The sequence below is a fragment of the Gymnoscopelus microlampas genome, assembly GCF_963454915.1.
Source record: "Gymnoscopelus microlampas genome assembly, chromosome: 13".
Taxonomy (NCBI): domain Eukaryota; kingdom Metazoa; phylum Chordata; class Actinopteri; order Myctophiformes; family Myctophidae; genus Gymnoscopelus; species Gymnoscopelus microlampas.
The window spans coordinates 45737180-45760045 of NC_139950.1; the positions used below are offsets into that span (position 1 = coordinate 45737180).

Genomic DNA, 22866 nt, shown 5'->3' on the forward strand with positions numbered 1-22866 from the left:
TGGCCACGGACCCCCATATCAAAATATGTTGTTCCAGGGTGCCCCCGCAGAAGCAAAGATTTGAGTTACAAATGCTCGCTTTAAAAAACATATTCAAAGATTTGCACAGAAGTTTCAAGATTTTTCTAAAATAGCAGATCTACAAGCTTGAGCTTGTATATCTGCTATAGCCAAAGTAAAAATAATGGTTAAAGTGGTCAAAATGTAAAATGACAGATGTTTTCCTTTTCCTTTATAATGTAAGGTCCATTTACCAACTAAACTAAACAGAGCCTTACTATTTCCACAGGTGAAACACCTCAGCCTCGCCCTGACTTCCAGATGCCAGAGCCTGATGGCTGCACTAACTCTCTAATGGGATTCCAGGTATATGACACTGTATGTGAACTAATACACACAATCTACTAACACTGTCTGGACAATTACATGATGAATGTTTAATGCTGGGAGTGAACATAACGTAGTATACTTTATAGGTATAGTTCACCCAAATAAAATCTCTTTCTCTATCGATTACTCGAATTCATGAATATTCTTTTGTTTTTGTCGCATTCCTAAGACAATAATTTGATGATCAGCGGACCGCTAGGCAGCGGTTCCGGTAGGAGACACAAAGGAGACTCTTTGTGTCTCCTACCGGAACCGCTGCCGGTCATCAATTTATTGGCTTAGGAATGCAACAAAAATTAAAAAATATCCATGAATTCAAGTCTCCATGGGGTGAGTAATCGATAGAAAAAAGTCATTTTGGGGATGAAACATTCCTTTAAGTTCCTGTTTATTGGTATCACAATGAAAACACATTTTTCTCAAAACCCACCTTTTCAGACTGGCATATATTCCCTACCTAATTCTAATCCCCATTTTCTACCTTTTATTTCTATAATTCTTTGCTTTGCGTTCTTGAGTTTCTAACCTTTTAACTAGTTTCTACAAATAATTTGTTTCTGTAAAGCGACTTGAGTACTTAGAAAAGCACTATATAAATTGCATGTATGTATTATTAATATCATTTTCTAGGTTTTAAAGATTAAAGGGATAGTTTACCCCCAAAATGTTTTTTTTTCCTATCGATTACTATCACCGGCGGCGGCTCCGGTAGGACACTCAAAATGTCAACTTTCATCAAATTATTGTCTTAGGAATGCGACAAAAACAAAAAAAAATCTCCATGAATTCAAGGCTTCATGGGGTGTGTAATTCATAGAAAATAAGTAATATTTTGGGGTAAACTATTCCTTTAATGTTTTGACAGGTTGGAAATTGCTGCTCCAGCCTTGAACAATATGTGCTGGATTCTACTGAGGTACAGTAGCCTACAGTAATAGTGTTTCTGTTTTCTTGAAACAGATTGATCTGGGGGTCCCTGCCATGACAGCGTGCTGTGACAAGCTGGACATGTGCTACGACACATGTGGCACCAGCAAGCTCCGCTGTGACTCCAAGTTCCGCTGGTGTGTGCATGGCCTCTGCTCTGACCTCAAGAACAGCCTGGGCCTGGTTTCAAAGGTCCAAGGTAAGATGTTCTCACACAATGTGTCCTACTAAGTTAGCCATGGATAGGCTACTGTGTGGTGGAGATGTGCCTTCAAACAAAGTATAAATGCCCTAAAGGAGTTGTTCACCAAAAAAATATATATATTTTCGATCAATTACACATATCATGAAGCATTGAATCCATGGAGAGTTTTTGTCGCATTCCTAAACCAATAATATGATTACCGGCGGAAAGATGCTAATGTATCCGCTAGGAGACTCAAAGGAGTCTCTTTGAGTCCCTTACCGGAAACACAACGGTCATCAAATTATTGGCTCAGGAATGTGACAAAAAAAAAAAAAATCTCCATGAATTCAATGCCTCATGGGGTGTGTAATTGATAGAAAATAAGTAATTTTTTGGGTGAACTAATTCCTTTAAAACAGTGGTTCTCAAACATTTTCATGTCAGGGACCCCCAAATTGATATGTAATCGGCCACGGACCCCCATCTGAAAATATTTTGTGCCAGGGATTGTGCACGATTTGTGTTGTTATACATTTAAAAAAAATATCTACACAGTTTTCTTGAACATCTACAAGCTCACAACATGTCATGATGAAACACGTTGTGAGCTTGTAGGCTATTTTCGAATATCAAATAGGGTTGAAGTGTTTAAATTGTTCTTCATTTAGCTGGGGACCCCCTTGAACCCGCCCCTTGACGACCCCTCGGGGTCCCTATTTTGAGAACCACTGTGTCTTAAAAAAGATTTTTAAAGAAATACAAATTATTTATCCATCAATAACCCCTGTCCCCCTGTCCCCCCCTCCTTTGTGCCTGTTGTTTGTTTGTCATCAGCCTGCGAGTCGATGGCAGATGTCTTATACAGGACGGTGTCAACGCTGGGCTGCAAACCCTACATGAACAGCCAGAGGGCAGCATGCTACTGTGCAGAAGAGGAGAGGGACGAGCTGTAAGAGACTGAAAAATAACCCCTCAAACCAAACCTTTTACATTTCAAGGTCTCCCCAAATGGAACCAAATGGACCCTGAAGGGTCCATTTGGTTCCATTTGTACACTGTCAGAGTTATAGACTTGGAAGGGTCAATTTAGACCCCGCCTAAAGGAACCCGTAACCGGAAGACTCGCACAAAACACACTCGCCCCCTTTTGTTTTGCGGACTGCTCGCCCCCCAGTGGTTCTTTTATTCTTGTATTTGTTTTACTGAGGTTAAGATTAGGAATAAGGTTAGGTTTAGGCATAGTTTTACTGAGGTTATGATTAGGAATAAGGTTAGGTTTAGGCATAGTTCTACTGAGGTTACGTTTAGGAATAAGGTTAGATTTAGGCATAGTTTTGCTGAGGTTAAGTTTAGGAATAAGGTTAGGTTTAGGCATAGTTTTACTGAGGTTATGATTAGGAATAAGGTTAGGTTTAGACATAGTTTTACTGAGGTTAAGTTTAGGAATAAGGTTAGGTTTAGGCATAGTTTTGCTGAGGTTAAGTTTAGGAATAAGGTTAGGTTTAGGCATAGTTTTACTGAGGTTACGTTTAGGAATACCCGGTAGCTACCTTTCCGAGGTCGCCGGAATTGACCCGGGGCGAGCGTGTTTTGGGGCGAGTGTTTTTGTGGAACCAACTTTGAGAACCAACGCCTTTAAACTACTCATTCAACTCACACACAGAGAGACAAATTAAAGAGTCGAAGGCATTTCCATGGAATACATTATTTATAGACTATTTGTCAAAGAGAAAATACTGTGCATATTTAGACAGAGAACAAAGAAGTCTCTCCGAGTTCAGGCTTCAGAGAGTCAAAGGTAGCGTGATATTTTCTGGTTAAAACAAAAAGGTTATTTTTTTGTGTGGAAAAAGTTTAAGCTATAATATTCTGCTAGTGATCATTGCTATAGTGTGTTTATTCAGTAACAGGTGTCTCCTCGACTCTCCGGTTCTTTAATAAACGGAAAATACATTTTTAGGTTGGTTGCCAATGCAATTTCATCCAATCAGGAGAGAATACCCATTAATCACTTCAATAGGCTCTAGGGTGTCTTATTTTCAAGAACCCCCATAACGGGTCCATTTGGTTCCATTTGTACAGTCTCAGAGTTAACACACCCACCATAAGGGGCCATTTGGGAACCAAAATGGAGTGTTTCTAGTGAGCCAACATGCACAATATCAGCACCCTGACCAGAATGGAACAGAGCCTTCAATAGTATCATTGGTAACACCTGTGAAGGAAGTGAGAAGAGGCCCAATTTCTTTCCAGTATGGCTGCTGTGCATAGAGCCTATTTGATAGTGTTCCAGTTCCAATTTTGTCTGCTCATTCATTTGTGTCATCACTTCTAATATCCTGATTGCTATCCCAACCTGAAAGTGGATTTTATTTTTTTTCTTCTTAAGAGCTGGCAAGACCCCCGTTACTGAACAAACATCCTATAGCAATGATTACGATCTATTTAACCCATTTCTAACGCAGAAATATCACTTACTGCACCTTTAAGAGGTCTCATATGGCAAATGCAAATGAGGGTGACTTTTGGCTGTGTGAGTTTCATTTCATTTTTGACTGTATGCAGTATTAGAATATATTAAGTATTCAGTATCTGAATATGGCTAAGGCTACTCCTTTTTCAGAGTATTTGTACAATGCTCATACATATGCAATATGCTTTCAGACATACAGTATCTGTTCTCCATAGTTTTAGTACAAGGCTATGACCTCATTAGCATATTCTTTTGATAACTCCGCTGGCTATGACCTCATTACCATAAATTATTTTTGATAAAGATGGACGTGATAGATAGTGCCTCTGTTTTCCTCTAACAGGTGATATGGTTTCATTAGAGTGGAGCTCATAGTGCTGCTTGTTTGTATACAAATTATCATCTGAGCGAAGGTTCATGTAAATCGTCACTGTCGGGTGGAAAACTTGTATGTCCAAAATCTTTATTATTTTAAAAACATTCATAAACAGTGAAAACAGCAGCATCTACAAGCTCGCGACGCGTCGTGAGCTTGTAGATCTGCTGTTTTCACTTATTTTGTGCGACACTCTTGACTGACGAAGTAGGGCATTCATTTACGGGGAGAAAAAAAAACATTAAAAAGCGAAATATGGAGATTGGAGAGGTTTCTGCCCGACAGTAACGAAACGTATGACCTATTACTGCTGTGTCCAGTTCATGTTTGATGTAAATGTATGAGTGGCCGTGTTATTTTTCTGTGAATAAATGCATTACTAACTGTATAATTCGCGTGAAATGATTGAGCATTAGTTGCTTTGAGTGCAGAAGTGCAAGCATAATGTTTATGCCGGATTTAATACTTTGTCGCATGACGGAAATGCGGGCCGAAAAACATGACCTAAAAAACATAGCCCGACAATGTGCCACGATGTTGTGAGCTTGTAGATCGGCAATTTTGGGGCGCGTGCCTCTGGGTGTTCACTCTCCATTCCGACATCTCACCACTCCGACTAGTGGCTTCCGCGTGCGGTTAGGGTTAGGGTTAGGGTTAGGTATAGGGTTCGTCAACGTCGGAAAGGCGACATGTCGGAAAGGAGAAATGCACCCGTGCCTCTGTCATATGACGAAGTATAAATCAGGCTTTTACTGCTATTTCTTTTTGCATTTCACAGGAATATTCTCTAACATTAGGCTACGATACGGAGATGAGACAGAAATTATCTATGGACGTTCTAGAAGTATTTTTCAAGGCATTACATTGGTGTGAAATAATAAACAATTTTCTTGACCTTGCTAAATGTCACAGTAATCAAGCTTGAGATACGCCTCCAACAACAGTGACCTAGAACAGAGGTTCTCAAACTTTTTCATGTCAAGGACCCCCAAAATGACACTTATTAGCCCGCGGACCCCCATTTGAAAAAATATGCCAGGGACCCCCATAAGAGAAGATTTTTTACGGCTCTAGCAGTGATTCTCAACCATTTTAATTTCAAGGACCCCCAGTTTGACATGCATTAGGCTACAGACCCCCATTTAATGGCATTTCTATCACTTGGACTGCAATTTATATTGTAAAATCAATGTCAATTTAACTCTGAGAGTGTACAAATGGAACCGAATGGACCCGTTAGGGTCCATTCGGTTCCATTTGTACACTCTCAGAGTTACAGACCCATAAGGGTACATTTGGTGCCTAATCTATCATTTAGCTGGGGACCCCCTGGAACTCCCTCAAGGACCCCACTTTGAGAACCAATGACCTAGAAAACTATGTTGACTGGTTGTAGCTATAAATGAACTGCTATCTCTCCTCCAAATGATTTCTAATAGGGATGTCAGTCACTTTAATGAGACCAAATTGTAAAACTGGGAAAAGTGGCAAAGATAGCCTGCCCTATACTGTACAATTAACCAGAAATGCAGCAAAACACAGCAATAGACCACCGAAGTCTGACGTAATTTACACATCCTTGGTTTGTCTACCTGGTTCGCGGTTTTCCACCCCCATTCTGAATCCCATAGACGTCTTTAATATCGCGTCAAATAAGAACTGTGTTCCAAAAATAAACAAGTGACCCCGGCGGTTTTACTCTTATGGATATGAAGCATCAACTAACGGTGTGAAAACGATAATGTTACTTCCGCCGAATTAGTTACATTTTCGCCAGAAACAGACTGTATCAAATATAAGTGACTGACTGTCATTAACGATACAGATCCTCCTCCCTGACAATTATGCCGAGACAGTTTGTTTATTTTTGTGTGTGTGTGTGTGTGTGTGTGTGTGTGTGTGTGTGTGTGTGTGTGTGTGCGCGCGTGTGGATTCGGTCAAATAAGTGTAAGGTTTAAGTGTCTAGCGGTACTTCAAGGTGGTTTTGCCGTTGGCTTGGGCAGGGAAGCAGGACGTTGTCGTCAGGGCTCAGGGCAGGATGAAGATGGGGCCGCCACTGAGCACACGATGCTGGTCCTGGGGCCCGCCGTGGGCCCTTAGGCCCCTGCGCACACGCCCCCCGCAGTGTTGAGCACAGCGGGAGTCTCCCTCACCGCACACCAACACCTGACAGTGCAAGAACACCTCCTGTATACACACGCACACGCACACACACACACACACACACACACACACACACACACACACACACACACACACACACACACACACACAAATGTATTGGCAGAGTGGACAAGCTTTTGGAGAGAGATGGACAACATTGCATGGCAGGCTGAAACTCTCAATTTAATCACCCCATGGAGATTTGAATTCATGGTTGTTGTTGTTTTTTTGTCGCATTCCTAAGCCAATAATTTGATGACCGGGGCAGCCGTTCCGGTAGGAGACACAAAGACTCTCCTTTGTGTCTCCTACCGGGAAACCGCTGCCTACTGGTCCGCTGGTCATCAAATTATTGGCTTAGGGCTAACCCTAACCGGAAAAAAACAACATGAATTCAAGTCTCCATGGGGTGATATTTTTTATTTTAAAAAATGATATTTTTTGGGTTGAACTATTCCTTTAATTTACCAAAAAAATAACACAAAAAGCCAGAATATGGACATAAGAGATTTCTCTGCCCGACAGCGACAATATACAACACTTTTTGTTTGAAGTATAATTCTGCATAACAATAGTGCGGCCTCAACATTTCTACACAGATTATGCGTTATTATTATTATTATTATGCAGCACAAAAGAGTGAGACTTAGCCTTAGCCAGTTGGCTCCCAGCATGCATCTCTCTCTCACTCACCCGGCTGTCCTTGCCGATGAACTTGAACACGGGGACCTGGTAGTGTTTGGAGAGCTGGTCCCTGGATGAGTACTGTCTCACCGTGTCATCTGAGATACAACTGGGTGGGGGGGGGGGGGGGAGAGGTTAAGCATACGATCAATTTATTAACACTGTGTCGTTGACATTTTCATGTCAACGACCCCCTATATAAAATATAATATAAAATATTTTGCACCAGGCAGGGAACCCCCATAACATCAGATTTGTATTGTTCATTTGTAAAATATTTTTAAAAATTCAACAAAAATAACAGATCTACAAGTTGTGAACTTGTAGACAGGGGCAAACAGGGGTCCTTGAGGGGCTTTCAAAGGGGTCCCCCCTTTGAAAGCCCCTCAAGGACCCCTGTTTGCCACCAATTTCCCCAAGTTGAGAACCAGTGTCTTAGCACAATACCCAGAGATCCTACGTGTGTATTTCTAACAAGCTGTTATTCCGTCACCATTTTAGCTGCCTTGGGGCTTTTCGAGCCGTCGTGGTGTTTGTCAAAAATCTGGAAATTACGGAGACAGATTTTAGGCCTGCTTTGTTTGTCCTGTCCATTGAATAGCAAAACGAGAGGTGTCCCTGTGGATTCGGGCGGGGAATGACATTCAACCAGCATCGAGTGTTTTCACATTTGCCTCTGATAAGGCGGCTCTGTGTTTCGATTTCTCCACCCAGGCCCATTCTTCTGTTTGCTCCCAACATTAATCAGAGTGAAAGAACAGTGGCATTTTTTACTTGACTTTCCTCTGAGGGGAATGGAGATTTTCTGTCTTATAAGCATCAAGGTGCTTATTTGAAACCCTATTACAGTAGAACACATACAGCCAGCCGTTGCCTCTGGACTTGTTGGCCACTCATTATAAAGGGCTGAACACATAGCAGGCCTGGAAGCTGGTGCTGGTGTTGCTGGGATTACTAACTAATACTATACTACTGCCATCGTGCCCCAGAGCAAGGCACTTGAGTTGCAGTGGCTCAGGACGTACTGTAGATCGACAGCTTTGGGAAACGCAAGGTTCCCGTTCGCTTGCCTGGCCCGGCCACTGGGGTTAGTGTCGAAGTAATCTGAGTTCCCAGAAGTTTTCGCCAGCTCTGGCGAGGAACTTCTGGGCCAGAGTCCTGGTATTTGACGGCGGGATGTAACTTACGCTCAGAATCTGAGCGGACACGCCTCTTACCGGTCTGAGAGCTGTGCAACTCGTCTAAAAAGTCAGACGAGAGGCAAACAGCAGTACACAACAATGGCGGTCGAAATTTCTTCCCGTCGATCATATTTAGATGCAACACCCACTGCATGTGGATCCCGCCCCCTTTTCTTCATTGGCTGTTGATTTGAATCAGAACTCAGTGGCCGCGCCCCTGTTGTCCAGGATCCAAGCCGAAGACTCCCAGACTAGTGTCGAAGTGTCCTTGAGCAAGACACTGAACCCCTAACTGCTCCCGGTGAGCAGCTTGGTGCCTTGCATGGTTTCCCTCACCATCTGTGTGTGAATGTGTGTGTGTGTGTGTGTGTGTGTGTGTGTGTGTGTGTGTGTGTGTGTGTGTGTGTGTGTGTGTGTGTGTGTGTGTGTGTGTGTGTGTGTGTGTGTGTGTGTGTGTGTGAATGTATGACTGTGAATGTGTGTGTGAATGTAATGCACATTGTGAAGTGCTTTGGATGAAGGCGCTATATAAATGCACCATTTACCATTATGCAAGGTTTGAGAAGCACTTTATTTAATGACCACACTGGGTGATATGCCAGGAAAAGATAATACTTATTATGACATCCAAAATACCAGACGATATCTAGTCTCACATCACAATATCAATATAATATTGATAAAATGGCCAGGCCAGCCCTCATGAACACACTATGGTACAGTATACATCATCTGTTGTCACATTCTCTATACAGTCAATAGATGGACATTCCATACACTGGTTCAGGGGACCAAATGCACCCTTACAGGTCTGTAACTCTGAGAGTGTACGAATGGAACCAAAAGGACCCAAAAGGGTTTCAGGTCCATTTGGTTCCATGTTACATTGTACAATGGGGTCCCAGATATATATATTTTTTTAAAAAGGGTATTAAATGGGGGTAAGGATAAGGATAATTCCTTTTAACAGGTTGTTCATGAAAGTCCTTGCGGTCTTGTTTCCAATGAGAACCTGTGAGCAATTAGGGGTTAAGAGTCTTGCTCAGGGACAAATTTCATTTCACCGACACATGCTGACCTGGCCTGGAATCGAACCTGGGGCAAACAGGGCCTCTGGCTCCCTAGGCGGGCTCACTAACCATTCAGCTATGGCCGGTCTGTGGCCTAATGCGTATAAAACTGGGGGGCCCTGAAATATAGGCGAAAGGGCCTTTCTGTGTGGAGTTTGCATGTTCTCCCCGTGTCCCCTAGGGTAGGTACCCTCACAAAAAACATGCAGTAATCCTGGTCTCTATACTGCCTCCCCCTGGTCAGCCGGGGCGCCTGATGGAGGGGAAAGGAACTGGTTGGAATAACGTGTTCCTTCCACATGCTGCACTCAATGCACTCCTCATGCATTGAAGGAAGCATGAGCTCTGTACGGGGCTGTCCCCAGGCTGGCAGAGGGAGAGTAGCGCCCAGGATCACAGTTTAGGGAAATGGCACTGGGTGAAAAAATGGGTTACAAAAATCGTGGGAAAAAAATTTTTTTTTTAAAGTTTCAGACTCACCCGTCCTTGATGAGGTAATACTTCAGCGCCTGGTCGGCCTTGGCGGTCGGCGTGGCGAAGCAGCTCTCCACCAGCGCGGACAGCCCCTCCACCCTCTCCCCGACGGGCTCCACGCCGAAGAACAGCGAGTCCTGCAGACGGAGCTGCGGCGGGGCGCTGTAGTGCTCCGAGAACTCGGCGCTCTTGAAGAGCTCCAGCGAGAAGGGGAAGACGCCCGCGCTGTGGCCGGCCAGCTCCAGGGCGGAGCCGACCACCAGGGCCGCCCGGTAGCCGTTGTCCGACACCCGGTACTCCCGCGGGAACTCGCAGGTGACGGGCAGCAGCAGCTTGCTGGTGCGGACGATCATGTCGCGGCCGCTGCTGCCGGGGCTGGTCCTGGGGAGGCCCGTCACCAGGTTGGTGCCCACGATCTTATCGTCTGTTACCTGGGGGGGAGGGGAGAGGGGGAGATATTCGGTTCATGTGGTTTTTCACTGACATTTCCAGGAGTTTGTAACCTTGAGCCAACACAAGGAAAAGCCTGTACAGTAATAGCTCCTATGCAGTGGTGTAAAGTAACTAAGTACATTTACTCAAGCACTGCACAATTTTGAGGTCTTTTTTACTTTACTGGAGTATTTCCAGTTTCCAGTACTTTTACTTCTACTCCATTACATCTATTGTACTTTTACTCCACTAAAATTCTTTTAAAACTTTAGTTACTAGTTACTTTGTAGATTTTGATTATTATTACAAAACACACATTACTCACTTCAGCTCTATATACATTTTGGCCATTTGAAGATAGCTTGTAGATCTGATATTTTCAAAGGATTTTTATACATTGAAAACTTGTGAAATGGAGTTCCGCCGTACAGTCTGTGCAATATGGTCAATGGAAACACTGGAAAAGTGCACATTTGTTCTTCTGTAGATCAAATTAGTCAAAGCATATCTAGCTTGCTGCTTAGCAGAAATGGAAATTCAAAAAGATAATCTAAAGATATTTTTAAATGCATTTCCGTGAACGGAAGATGATAATAGACTTCCTTTGCACCGCTTTCAGGAGGCGTATAGTTACAGACTTTGAAGACTGTGGAACAGTTAGCTGGTTTAAAGTTGCACTATGTAACTTTCCTTTTCTACCCCGAATTGGAATGGATTGTTTGCCCAGGCCCTCCGGGTACCCCAACTTTGATAGGCTCCCACAAAGTTTCCCAAGGGAGTTGGGTTGGAACAAATTCAGAGGTGATAGTAGACACTTTCATGAACACATTTGTGAAGACTTTGTGTTCTACTGCTTATAAGACACAACATCTCCATTTCCCTCAGAGGAAAGTGCCTGTTCTTTCACTCTGATTAATGCTGGGAGCAAACAGAAGAATGGGCTTGGTAGAGAAATCGAAACACGGAGCCGCCTTATCAGAAGCAAATGGGAAAACACTCGATGCTGGTTTAAAGTCATCCACAGCCCGAATCCACAGGACACCTCTCGTTTTGCTATTCAATGGACAGGACAAACAAAGCAATTTCGAAAGTTACGAAAAAAGACAAAAAGTTAAAACTTTAACTTTTTAGGATTGAACTGTTAGGATTTAGAAGACATTTGTAGAATCGGCCTCAGGTCTTAATGGGTTAACCTAGGGGTGTGCCGATACACTAATTTCACCAAACGATAAGATACGATATTTGGCTCACAACTTCGATACGATTTTGATACGATACGCACTTTTTTTATTATGAAAATATAAAAAAAAAAAGCAAATGCAAACAAATTCTGTTTTTGCATTATTCAGACATGCAAACGTATAGCTTTTCAGCTACAATAGCCGTTTTGAAGCCAAATAGGGCAATAGTGTGACACCTGACCCGAAAAAAAAAAAACATGTTGTCACCCTTTTCACCTCGGGGCTGTTTGCATGCCTGATTATTAGGCTTGTAAAAACAAAACAAAAAAAATATTTTTTTTCAAACAAGATTTTTTCCCCCAAAACGATACATATCGTCACGAAAACGTATCGCGATATATCGCGGGACGATATATCGGCACACCCCTAAGTTAACCCATTAAAACCGGGAGAGCATCTGTGTCATTTTAGATTTTAGCTATATATAGCAACCTAGGTTTTTCAAAAAAACTCAGCGCTGCTAGCTTGTACATCTTGAAATCTTGAAAGTGTTTGAAAAACATTGAATCATTTTGAAATGAATGGCCCTGTCCCTGGCACAAAACATTTTCAGATGGAGGGTCCCCGGCCAAGTACATATAAATGTTTTGGCATGAAAAAGTTTGAGAACTACAGCCTCAGGTCTTAATGGGTTCATACAGTATGTAAGCCCCTGCTCTGTGTGTGTGTGTGTGTGTGTGTGTGTGTGTGTGTGTGTGTGGGGGGGGGGGGTACAGCGCAGCACTGACCTCCACCACCGTGCCGCAGGTCTTGAGGCTGAAGCTGAGGTTGATGTGGGTTCCGTTGGAGACGCCGCGGCACGAGGAGTTGGTCAGGAACAGGTCCAGCCCTCCCACCAGGTCCTTAGGAACCGACACTTTGATGGAGCTGGACTCACACTGCACCGGCACTGCAAGCAGAGAGAGAGGGGAGGAGACAGGCAGGGGTGAAAAAAGTACTCACATTATTTACTTTTTTTTTTTTTTAAACTTTGTTTATTGGGTTTTTCCATAGCAGTGTTCAGCATGAAAGGCATATAAGAAGGTACAGAAAAGCTTTTTAAGGCAACCAATAAAATAAAAAAGCTCAATACGGATTACATTATCCCCCCAAGACATGAAGACATAAAATTAAAGACACAAAATTAATACAACATATATATACATATAAAAGGATATATAAACAAACACAGACCGAACAAGACAAAAACAAAAACAAACAGAACTAGAACAAAAAACACCAGTCAAACAATACATATCCATATCACATCCAAAATCCGTTTTACAGCACCACACCTCCGCCACAGCAAACCCGACATAAATGCTCCACCAGACCTCATATACAGTATCCGTATCTCTGATCAAAGATGGATTCAAATTCCGGACAAATTGAAAGAATGGACCCCATACTTTCTCAAATCTAGAGGAGCCATTCAATGAGAGTCTTATTTTTTCTAGTTTTAGACAATACAAGATGTCTCTCATCCAATGAGTGTGAGAGGGGGAAGTAGGTGATTTCCAATTAATTAGAATGAGTCTCCGAGCCAATAAAGTAACAAAGGCCAGAGCATCCTTCTCCAATTTAGAGAGGGAGGGCAGTGAGGGGAAAACCCCAAACAGCGCACCTAAAGGAGTAGGCTCCACCGTTCTCCCCACTATCCCTCTCACATTATTTACTTAAGTAAAAGTATATCAATACTGCAATGTGCTGTAGAAGTACTCTCTTTGAAATAAAAGTCCAGAATTCAAAATTTACTTGAAACTTAAAAGTACAAAAAAATTGGTATCAAAATGTACTTAAAGTACCAATAGTAGAAAGTACTCAGTCTGCAGACTGTCCCATTTCACAAGTTTTCAGATGTATAAAAATGTTTTGAAAATAGCAGATCTACTAGCTCACACTGCGTCGCATTGCGACGCAGTGTGAGCTTGTAGATCGGCTATTTTCAAATGGCCGAAATGTATATAGGCTAGGGCTGAAGTGGGTAATGTATGTTTTGTAATAATAATAAAAATCTACAAAATAACCAGTAACTAAAATGTTCAAATAATTGCAGTGGAGTAAAAGTACAATATTTGCCTCTGAGATGTAGTGGAGTAGAAGTAAAGGTACTGAAAACTGGCAATACCCCAATAAAGTTTAAAAAATACCTCAAAATTATACTGAAGTACGGTACTTGAGTAAATGTTCTTAGTTACTTTACACCACTGGAGACAGGCACGCCGAGGCATGCACGGCATGATGGGAAACGGTCCAATTACCTGCTATCTAGTGCATGTCTGTCTGTCTGTCTGTCTGTCTGTCTGCCCCGCCCGCCTGTCTAGCTAGCTGTCTGTGAAGTTGTTTGTGTGCCGCTGTTGTTTCTGTCAGTCTCTCTTTCATTCTGTATAGTACACTCACACAGGTGGACTTCTATTCCCCCGAGAAGCTTTGATAACAGGAAAAAATAGAGTGTAGAAAACAACAACAGTAACAGTACACAACAGTGATGATTTTGACAGCTAATTTGTATTCAGTTTTTGTCTTTTGAATCAAATTCCATTTAGTTTTAGTCATATTTTCGTCATCTGAAATGTTTTAGTGTTAGTCTAGTTTTAGTATGACTAAATATCATAAGATTATAGTCGACTAAATCTACAGTTGATTCACTCGACTAAAATGTATTTTGGCGGTGCCTTGATGGCGTCGTAATGACTGATTTTTACACTTGGTTGCATGTTGAAAATAGATAATCTACAAGCTCTGCGACGCGTTGTGAACTTGTAGATCTGCCATTTTCAGAGCGCACCCGAGCGCAACCAAACATAAAATGACTTGTCTTTTAGATCTACTGGATCTCTTCTCCACTAGTCCCACTAACATTTTAGTCTAGTTTTTATTTGTTGACGAAATTGTCAATATATTTAGTCTTAGTTTTAGTCATCATAGCTTATTTATTTTTCGTCAGTGAAAAAAGCGCACGCGCACGCACACGCACACACACACACACACACACACACACACACACACACACACACACACACACACACACAAACAGTAATCTCACCCTGACACGTGAGTCTATCCTCTCCCAGCTCCAACCCGCGAGGACAATGGCACTGATAGGAGACCAGCAGTGCAGAGCAGCCATGGCTGCAGCCTCCATTGTTGGCGTGACAGCCAGCTATCTCTGCACAGGTGTGCAAGAGAGAAGGAGAGAAAAAAAAAACACAAGGATAAAGCCACGCCACGCTGGTCTCATCACCAAGTCACCTCACCTCAGCAGCACCACATGGTGAATAATAAAAACACAGGAACGTTGCCTTTACCTTTGCAGGTGCGTGTATCTTCAGCCAGCACACGGCCCGGCCCGCACTCACAGCGCCTGGAGCCTTTGGTGTTGACACACACCTCTGCACACCCCCCGTTGTCCTTCTCACATTCGTTCACATCTGAACGCACAACACAACACAACACAACACAACACAACACAACACAACACAACACAACACAGCAGCATGAAATGTTAATGCTTTTAGTTTGGTTTCCATGTACCTCCCAAAACAAACTGATTCGACTGCTTCTCGGCCTGGGGCCCATGCATGACCCACCTTTTTCCCACACATTTTGCTAGGATTCCTAGGATGGCTCAGGGTGGAAGACAGGGTCAAACTATAAAAAATGGGATTGGCTTTCAAAATAGTCAATGCGACTTTGCCCTCAATGCCCTCAATACCCACATATCTGACTAAATACCTCCCCAAAATGTGCGACATCCACAGCCATAATACTAGAGGGAGTGTAAACAACGATCTGGTAACACCCACTTATAGAACAAACATGGGTCAATTCTCCTTCTACAGCACTGCCACCCAAGTGTGGAATGGCCTGACCCCATCCCTCAAAAAATGTAGATCACTGGCACATTTAAAACAGCCCTGAATATTCACTTTTCAAGAGGCCAAAGGGGGAGGTAGTTATCACTTCTCCCTTAGACAAGCGACCCCCCCCCCCCCTTTTCTTTACCCCCCCCCTGCCTTTTTTCCCCTACTCTGTACGTATAGTGTTTTATATTTTGTGATGGTATTGAATGTTTGGTGCTATTTTATATGTTGATGAATTGAATACCTAGGAAACACCCCAATGGAAACAAGACCACAAGGACTTTTTGTTGGTGTTTTTACATTTCTATCTAATAAAATATTTAATAAATTCAATCAAATGGAGTTTACCAGATCATGTTATATCGCTATTGTCAGTATGCTGTAAATGGCCGCAAGCACATTATGCCACACAGGAGGAGTGACTAAAATACTTTCCTCTGACTGTCTTAACTTTCTTTGATTACCATTCATCTTTAGCATCCATCCTTCATACTGATGTAAGATTAAAAACCATATGGCTGCAACAGACACAAGGGGGGGGGGGGTGGGGGGGGATTGTCTGGAGCCAAAGAGAGTGTACTGGCATTCATGATGAGATTGAGGAGACATTATTGGCAGACAAAGTAAAAAAGGAGGCATCAGTCGTTTCCAGTGGTGCAAAGTAACTAAGTACATTTACTCAAGGAAATTAACGTTGCGATGGGAATGATGTACAAAAACGAATTTCACCCACTTTTTTTACTTTGTAAACCTGTGATGTGACAATAAACCTAATTCTGATTCTGATTCAAGTACTGTACTTAAGTAAAATGTTGAGGTATTTGAGTATTTCCAATTTCCAGTTCTTTTACTTCTACTCCACTACATCTCAGGGGCACATTTTTTACTTTTACTCCACTACAAGTATTTGAAATCTTTAGTTACTACTGTAGTTACTTTGTAGATTTTGATCATTTTTACAAAACATACATTAACCACTTCAGCCCTATACAATTCGGCCATTTGAAAATAGCCGGTCTACAAGCTCACAATGCGATGCATTGTGAGCTTGTAGATCTGCTATTTTCAAAAGATTTTTTATACATTTTATATATTTAAAAACTTGTGAAATGGAATATTCTGCATAATGAGTACTTTCTACTTTTAGTTAAGTATATTTTGATACCAATATTTTGTACTTTTACTCAAGTATGTTTTGTGCTCCGGAATTTTACTTGTAACAGAGTATTTCTACGTTGCAGTATTGATTCTTTTACTTAGTACTAAAGTACTAAATGTGAGTACTTTTTCCACCACTGATGAATTGTCTGGAGCCAAAGAGAGTGTGCTGCCTAGCATTCATGATGAGATTGAGGAGACGTTGGCAGACAAAGTGATAAAGAAGGCATCAGTCGTTCCTCAGCGTGGGCCCATGCTGACACATTTGGTCCATGAGTGAACGCAGTGATGAAGGGAGTGTTGTGCAGTGCGGGGGTTTCTCATAGTGTATTTGTCACCCCTCATTAGCCGTACTGTGTGTCTCCGTCTCTGTGAAGCCTCGTTCATACAAGTTCTCTCTGACAGCTGGAGTCTGCTGGTCCCCATGCAACAACTGCCATCCTACAGTAGAGCTGCCACCCCCCTTCTATTGCCATCCTCCTGCCACCTCCCGCTATAGTGCCACTCTGCTACTGCCACCCTGCACAAAGGAAGGAGGAATCTTTACTTTACTGGAGTATTTCCAATTTTCAATACTTTTACTTCTTACTCCACTACATCTCAGAGGCAAATAGTGTACTTTTATGGGGGGAGTCTGGTGCAACGCTCAGGGTCCTGGACCTGGTGAGAGACGAAGGAGGAGCCCGGCCAGGAGGCCACCCACAGAGCCTAGTCCCTCCACGTGCCAGAGCCTCTCCTCTCCCCCAGTACCGGCAGAGCAGTTCCGGAGAAGCGGATTGAGTGGCCCTGTCTTTCCCTAAGAGGACTGACCGTGGGGTAGCTACTGGGACGTAAGTCGGGGCTTGATCAACCCCGGCTGGGTCGCCTGGGTGAGGGTGTATGTTGTTGCGAGACCCGAAACACCCGATGACCCCAGGCTACAACACTGATGATACGTCCCAGGTGCATCCATGTGATGTTTTTCTTTCTTTATTATACAGTACATAGGCTATTTGAAAATAGCTCACAATATAGCTCACAATATAGCTCACAACGCGTCGCATCGCGACGCGTTGTGAGCTTGTAGATCTGCTATTTTCACACATTTTAATACTTTTACTTTTGCTACTTTAAGTATATTTTGATGCCAGTCCTTTTGTACTTTTACTCAAGTCCATTTGGAATTCCAGACTTTTACTTGTAACAGAGTATTTCTACATTGCAGTATTGATACTTTTACATAAGTAAACACATGTGAGTACTTTTTTCCACCACTGCCACCCTGCACAACACCCTCCCCCCACCGCCATCCTCCTGCCACCTCTCGCTAGTGCCACCCTGCTGCCATCCTGGGCGGTATCCTGGGTGAATGGGTATGACTGAGATGCCATCTGGGAAACACACGGTCCCCTGGCTTGCTCCAACTAAGGTCCCAGTATATGCGTTGAACACAACTGAAATCTTATACCCTGATGTTAAATATTCACCCATTTTGGATGCTGTCAATGCACTGAATGGGAGATTATCACATTTAATCAGACTATTGATTGGTCTAAGCAGGTGAGATACTGACCTACCCACGGGGCTCAGTAGGTGTTTTGTATAAAGTAGAGTTTTGGACTGAGACAGAGGCGTGCCGTCTCAAGCAAACTTGAGCCACTTTAGCTCTCTCGGCACCACCGAGAGAGCCGTGTAGCAGCCTGAACCCCTAGACTGTGACAAAAACTAAATACCCTAAAGGAGTGGGTACCATATTAATTCATTCATTCACCCCCCTCCCCCCCTGCTGACATCCTGTTGCCAAGCTCTGCTCAACGCTGAGTCAGCAAATACACAGTCAAATCCTTTGTGTTCATTTAAGGGTACTGTGGGTACTGAGTATGCCAGCGTTGGCTCAGATACAGAATGAACCAATAATATTAAGCCAGAGTACTGTAGAACATAATCACATTATCCTGTGGACTGTTGGCTTGTCGGATGCTGCAAATGTGTTGTTTCCATGGCGATATTGGGAACGTTCCACTTGTCCATAGAGATAAGCTATCACTAAGGCACTGAAGCATGTTAGCGAGCAGCACACCGTCCTGCTAAACAGTATAAATAGGTTGAGATGAAGATGTGCATCCTGAACACGACGGGAAGTCAGAAGAGTCGATAACAAGAAGGCCAAATGAAACGTTAAAATCAGGTTTATTTATTATTTTCTCTCAAAACCTTATCTGTCTCTCTCAGGAAACCTTCCCAGCCTGACTGTTCCTCATCCATGTTGTCTCCCTTATCTCCCTGAGTCATGCTTGATGCTCTGTCATACAACGGCGTCTCTCACCGAAAATGTATATCATACTGTACAGTATCTGTTCTTTGGCTATTTACCCATTTATCTGTTCTCAGCTCTCTTATCCTCTCTCTCTCTCTCTCTCTCTCGTACTCACCGAGGCAGGTCTGTCCATCAGCTCCCAGCACGGTCCCGGGGGCACAGCGACACTCCGCTTCGGGACACGGTCGACCCCTGCACTCCACTTCATCACAGATGTCATAGAAATCTGCACAGCACAACACACACACAAATGAAACCCCAAAAATGATACGGTATGTTCCGTGCAAATAAGAAGCACACATGGACCCACTGAGTCAGTGGCGTGCACAGACATTTTGAGGGGCAGGAGCTCAAGTAAATTATACTTTTTTTTGTTTACTTGGTCTGCTCTTTTTTCCCTCTCACCTATACCTCTTTGCCAAAAATAGCCGATCTACAAGCCCACAACGCCTCGCAGCAGGCGTTGTGGGCTTGTAGATCTGCTATTTTTGGCTAAAGTTCTCCTCAGAAAAGGGATGCTAGGTTTCGAGTGGTTATGGTAAAAAGAAAAATCATATCACATAAAGATTTGGCGGACCCCCTGTAGTAACTCTGAGGACCCCCTAGGGGTCCCGGACCCCCTGTTGAAGACCCCTGCTGTAAACTGGGGAAAGAAAAACTTTTTTTCTTCTTTTTTTCAAAAGGGCACTTCTGGTCAAGAGGGCAAAGGGCAGGTGCTCCAGCACCTCCTAGAGTCTATCTGTGCACGTCCCTGCACTGAGTGACAGACTGTACATTGAATGCACACACATGTAATTGAGCTGTAATTATCCTCACTAATGCTCATGGAAGGACAGTACACATCCTTTCTCTTCCGGGAAAGTTAGCATGCTGAAATAGACGCCATTGTTCTTGCATCGATAGAAAATGAAATTCAAAGTTTGAAATGACCACTGATGATGATATCAATGGATACAGATAGAAAGTATAGACAGAAATGGTACCATTTCATTGTGGATTAACCCTTTGTGGTGCCCTGGGCCTGTGCTACAACCCATTTTGATTTTGTCAGCAGGGTTTCAATATTTCGCCGGTCATTTCGCGATGATACAGTGTGCAACACATACACAGACACACTCACACATACATGACGTCGACCAACTAGTAAGATTATAATAACGATAGATCCATTTTGGAGGATGGTGCCCCCCCCCCCTGAAGTTGGTGCCCTGTGCTGCAGCACCCAAAGCCCTTCCATTATGCCCCCACTGATAATGAGCATTAATGAAGACCAATTATATGAATAATATAAGGTTGAAAATGGGTTGGGGGGTTAGGGTTAAGGTAAGGGATTACTTCACCCATTTTCCAACCTATAATTGGTCGTCACTAATGCTAATTATAAGATGGAGCAAAACCAGGGGTCTTCAACGTCTTCAGGCCAAGGACCCCCTAGCTGAGAGAGAGATGAAGCAGGGACCCCCTCTATATTGTATAAAATTGTGTTTCAGCTAAACTTTTGCTGCTCTTTTTTCCCCTCTACACCTATAACTCTTTGCCAAAAATAGCCGATCTACAAGCTCACAACGCCTCGCGCGATCTGCTATTTTTGGCTAAAGTTCTCCTCAGAAAAAGGGATGCTAGGGTTCAAGTGGTTAACGTAAAAAAAAAAAAGGTAGCGGCGCCTTTGATACATTTTGTCATCGATATGTGTTTATAATGTGTTTATAGTCATGTGTCACGTGAAGCTTGACCAATCACTTTGTTGACGGGTCTGACCAATCAGAACGTTGACGGGTCTGACCAATCAGAACGTTGACGGGTCTGACCAATCAGAACGTTGACGGTGAACACGGACAAAGTCAGGTATAGAGCAGGATCCGCTCTATACCTAAAGGTATAGAGCGGCTAGCGCCGCTAAAAAGAAGCATATCACACAAAGATTTGGCGGACCCCCTGTATTAACTCTGAGGACCCCCTATTGAAGGCCCCTGAGCTCAACAGAAACTATACAAAATGAACTCAGGACTTTTTTTTTTCTTGGTTTATAATATTTCCTCACTCACGTCCACAGTAGACGTGGAAGCAGACGGAGGGCCTGGGGAGGCGGTAGACGTAGTAGCCCCCGGGGCAGGCCTTCACGTCCACGCTGGCGTTCCACTGGCAGCAGTTGTCGCCGAAGCTGGCGCAGACGGAGCGGGCGACGATGCCATCGCGGGCGTCCGGGTGGCTGCCGTTGAGCCAGATGGGCGCGTGCGTGCCGCAGTGGTTCTCGGAGATGCAGAAGGTGGGCATGGCGTCGCCCGCCATGCCCGTGAAGCGGTACCACTCCCCCGACACGTGGCTGTCGCACAGGGGCACGCCTTTGGACTGGTTGACGTGGAACTCGGTGTTCCTCCAGGGCTCGTTGAGGCTGATGTACGCCGAGCACGGGTCCAGGGCTGTGACGGACGGACAGATGGAGGAGAGAATTAGAAATAATACGGCTGGATGCGGTGTGTAAAAAAAAGAGATGCACAATGAATTGGCCGAGTAATACACAGTCAGTGGTGGCCAAATCACTGACTGTGCGATGCGACGCATTGTGAGCTTGTAGATCTGCTATTTTCAAAAGATTTTTATACATTTTGATTTTTTCTTTTTGACTTGTGAGTACTTTCTACTTTTGGTACTTTAAGTACATTTTGATACCAATACTTTAGGACTTTTACTCAAGACTTTTTTTATTCTAGACTTTTAACAGGAGTATTTCTACATTGCAGTATTGATACTTTTACATAAGTAGAAAAGAAATTGAGTACTTTTTCCACCACTGGAGAAGAGCAACACAAATGCAGTATGAAGCTTGAGTGTTTTAGTTTGTTATTCGTTTGATCATTGTTTGTGAATTATAATGAAATGTAAAAGTGTCCTGAAGTCCATATGGGCTGGGCTTCCTTGGCAGCATGACGCTTTAATAAAGAAAAATCAAATCATATACATGTCAGGGCCAACACATAGGTCTACAGTACACTCTCGGTTCTTTATTTAACTACTTAAATATATGAACATATATGCCAATATATGGCAGGTATATGCAGAATATATGCTGCATATATGTCATATTCAGGTTCATATATGTGCATATATGTTGATATATAGGGAATATATGTCTCATATATAGATCATATATGTTCACATATATGCCACAATCAGGTTCATATATGTGCATATATGTTGATATATAGGGAATATATGTCTCATATGTAGCTCATATATGTTCACATATATGCCACAATCAGGTTCATATATTTGCATATATGTCATAAATGCCTACATATATGCCTACATATATAGCTAATATGTATTTGACTTTTTGCATATATGTCATACATAATGCCTATATATATATATAGCTCATATCTCCCTTTTTTATTTGCAAGGTAATATGTGCATATCAGTCCAAAGTTATATAAGAAAATGTATTCATTATTGTATGTATTTCCATTCAATGTAGATTGTGGTTTGTGGATTGTGGAAGATATAACATAAAGACAATATTGTTTAATTAGGTCTGCTGCCACTCTTATTTATTTTAAAACACAACTAAAGACCTTTCTGTTTTCCATTGCCTTCTAGAGGCACAACAATTTAAAATGTTTTACATGATGTGAACATAATCATCATTATCAGTTATTATTATCATTAGTAGTTGTATCCTTCAACTTCTTGTTTATGCCCCAACTGCTATACAGGTTTTGTAGCAATTTTGTAGCAATTATGGAAATATTAGACCCTAATTGTCGAATGTTTAAGAATGTTCTAATCATGTATACTTTATTTTACTTAAAAATATTTTCTTTTTTTTTTTTTTTTACATTTTGGACAAAATAGCCAATTTACATTGAGGTGTGCAGATATCCCATGCCGTGCCCATCTATCCTGTTACTTACAGCAGTGGTTCTCAACCTTTTCATGCCGAGATCCCCCAAAATAATCATATTTGAACTGGGG

The 22866-nt window shown here is 42.7% G+C and overlaps 1 protein-coding gene across 1 annotated transcript; it reads right to left on the minus strand.

Moving 5' to 3' along the window:
• Window positions 1–6310: 6310 nt before the first annotated feature.
• oit3 (oncoprotein induced transcript 3) lies at window positions 6311–21198 on the minus strand. Its single transcript, XM_084076903.1, has 8 exons — window positions 20940–21198; window positions 19010–19120; window positions 14886–15008; window positions 14624–14746; window positions 12327–12487; window positions 9932–10356; window positions 7210–7309; window positions 6311–6540 (listed from the first exon to the last, which is right to left on the minus strand). The coding sequence occupies exons 1-8, from the start codon at window positions 21181–21183 to the stop codon at window positions 6382–6384; spliced, it is 1446 nt and encodes a 481-aa protein (XP_083933029.1). The 5' UTR covers window positions 21184–21198; the 3' UTR covers window positions 6311–6381.
• Window positions 21199–22866: the final 1668 nt, after the last annotated feature.

What these genes read in the sequence shown, in the direction of transcription:
- oit3 (XM_084076903.1), bottom strand. Translation starts at nt 21,183, where the DNA reads ATGGCGGGCGACGCCATGCCCACCTTCTGCATCTCCGAGAACCACTGC. An exon ending in TGATGGACAGACCTGCCTCG is followed by an intron (nt 15,009 to 19,009) that starts GTGAGTACGAGA and finishes TTGTGCGTTCAG; the next exon opens with ATGTGAACGAATGTGAGAAG. An exon ending in GGATAGACTCACGTGTCAGG is followed by an intron (nt 12,488 to 14,623) that starts GTGAGATTACTG and finishes CTCTGCTTGCAG; the next exon opens with TGCCGGTGCAGTGTGAGTCC.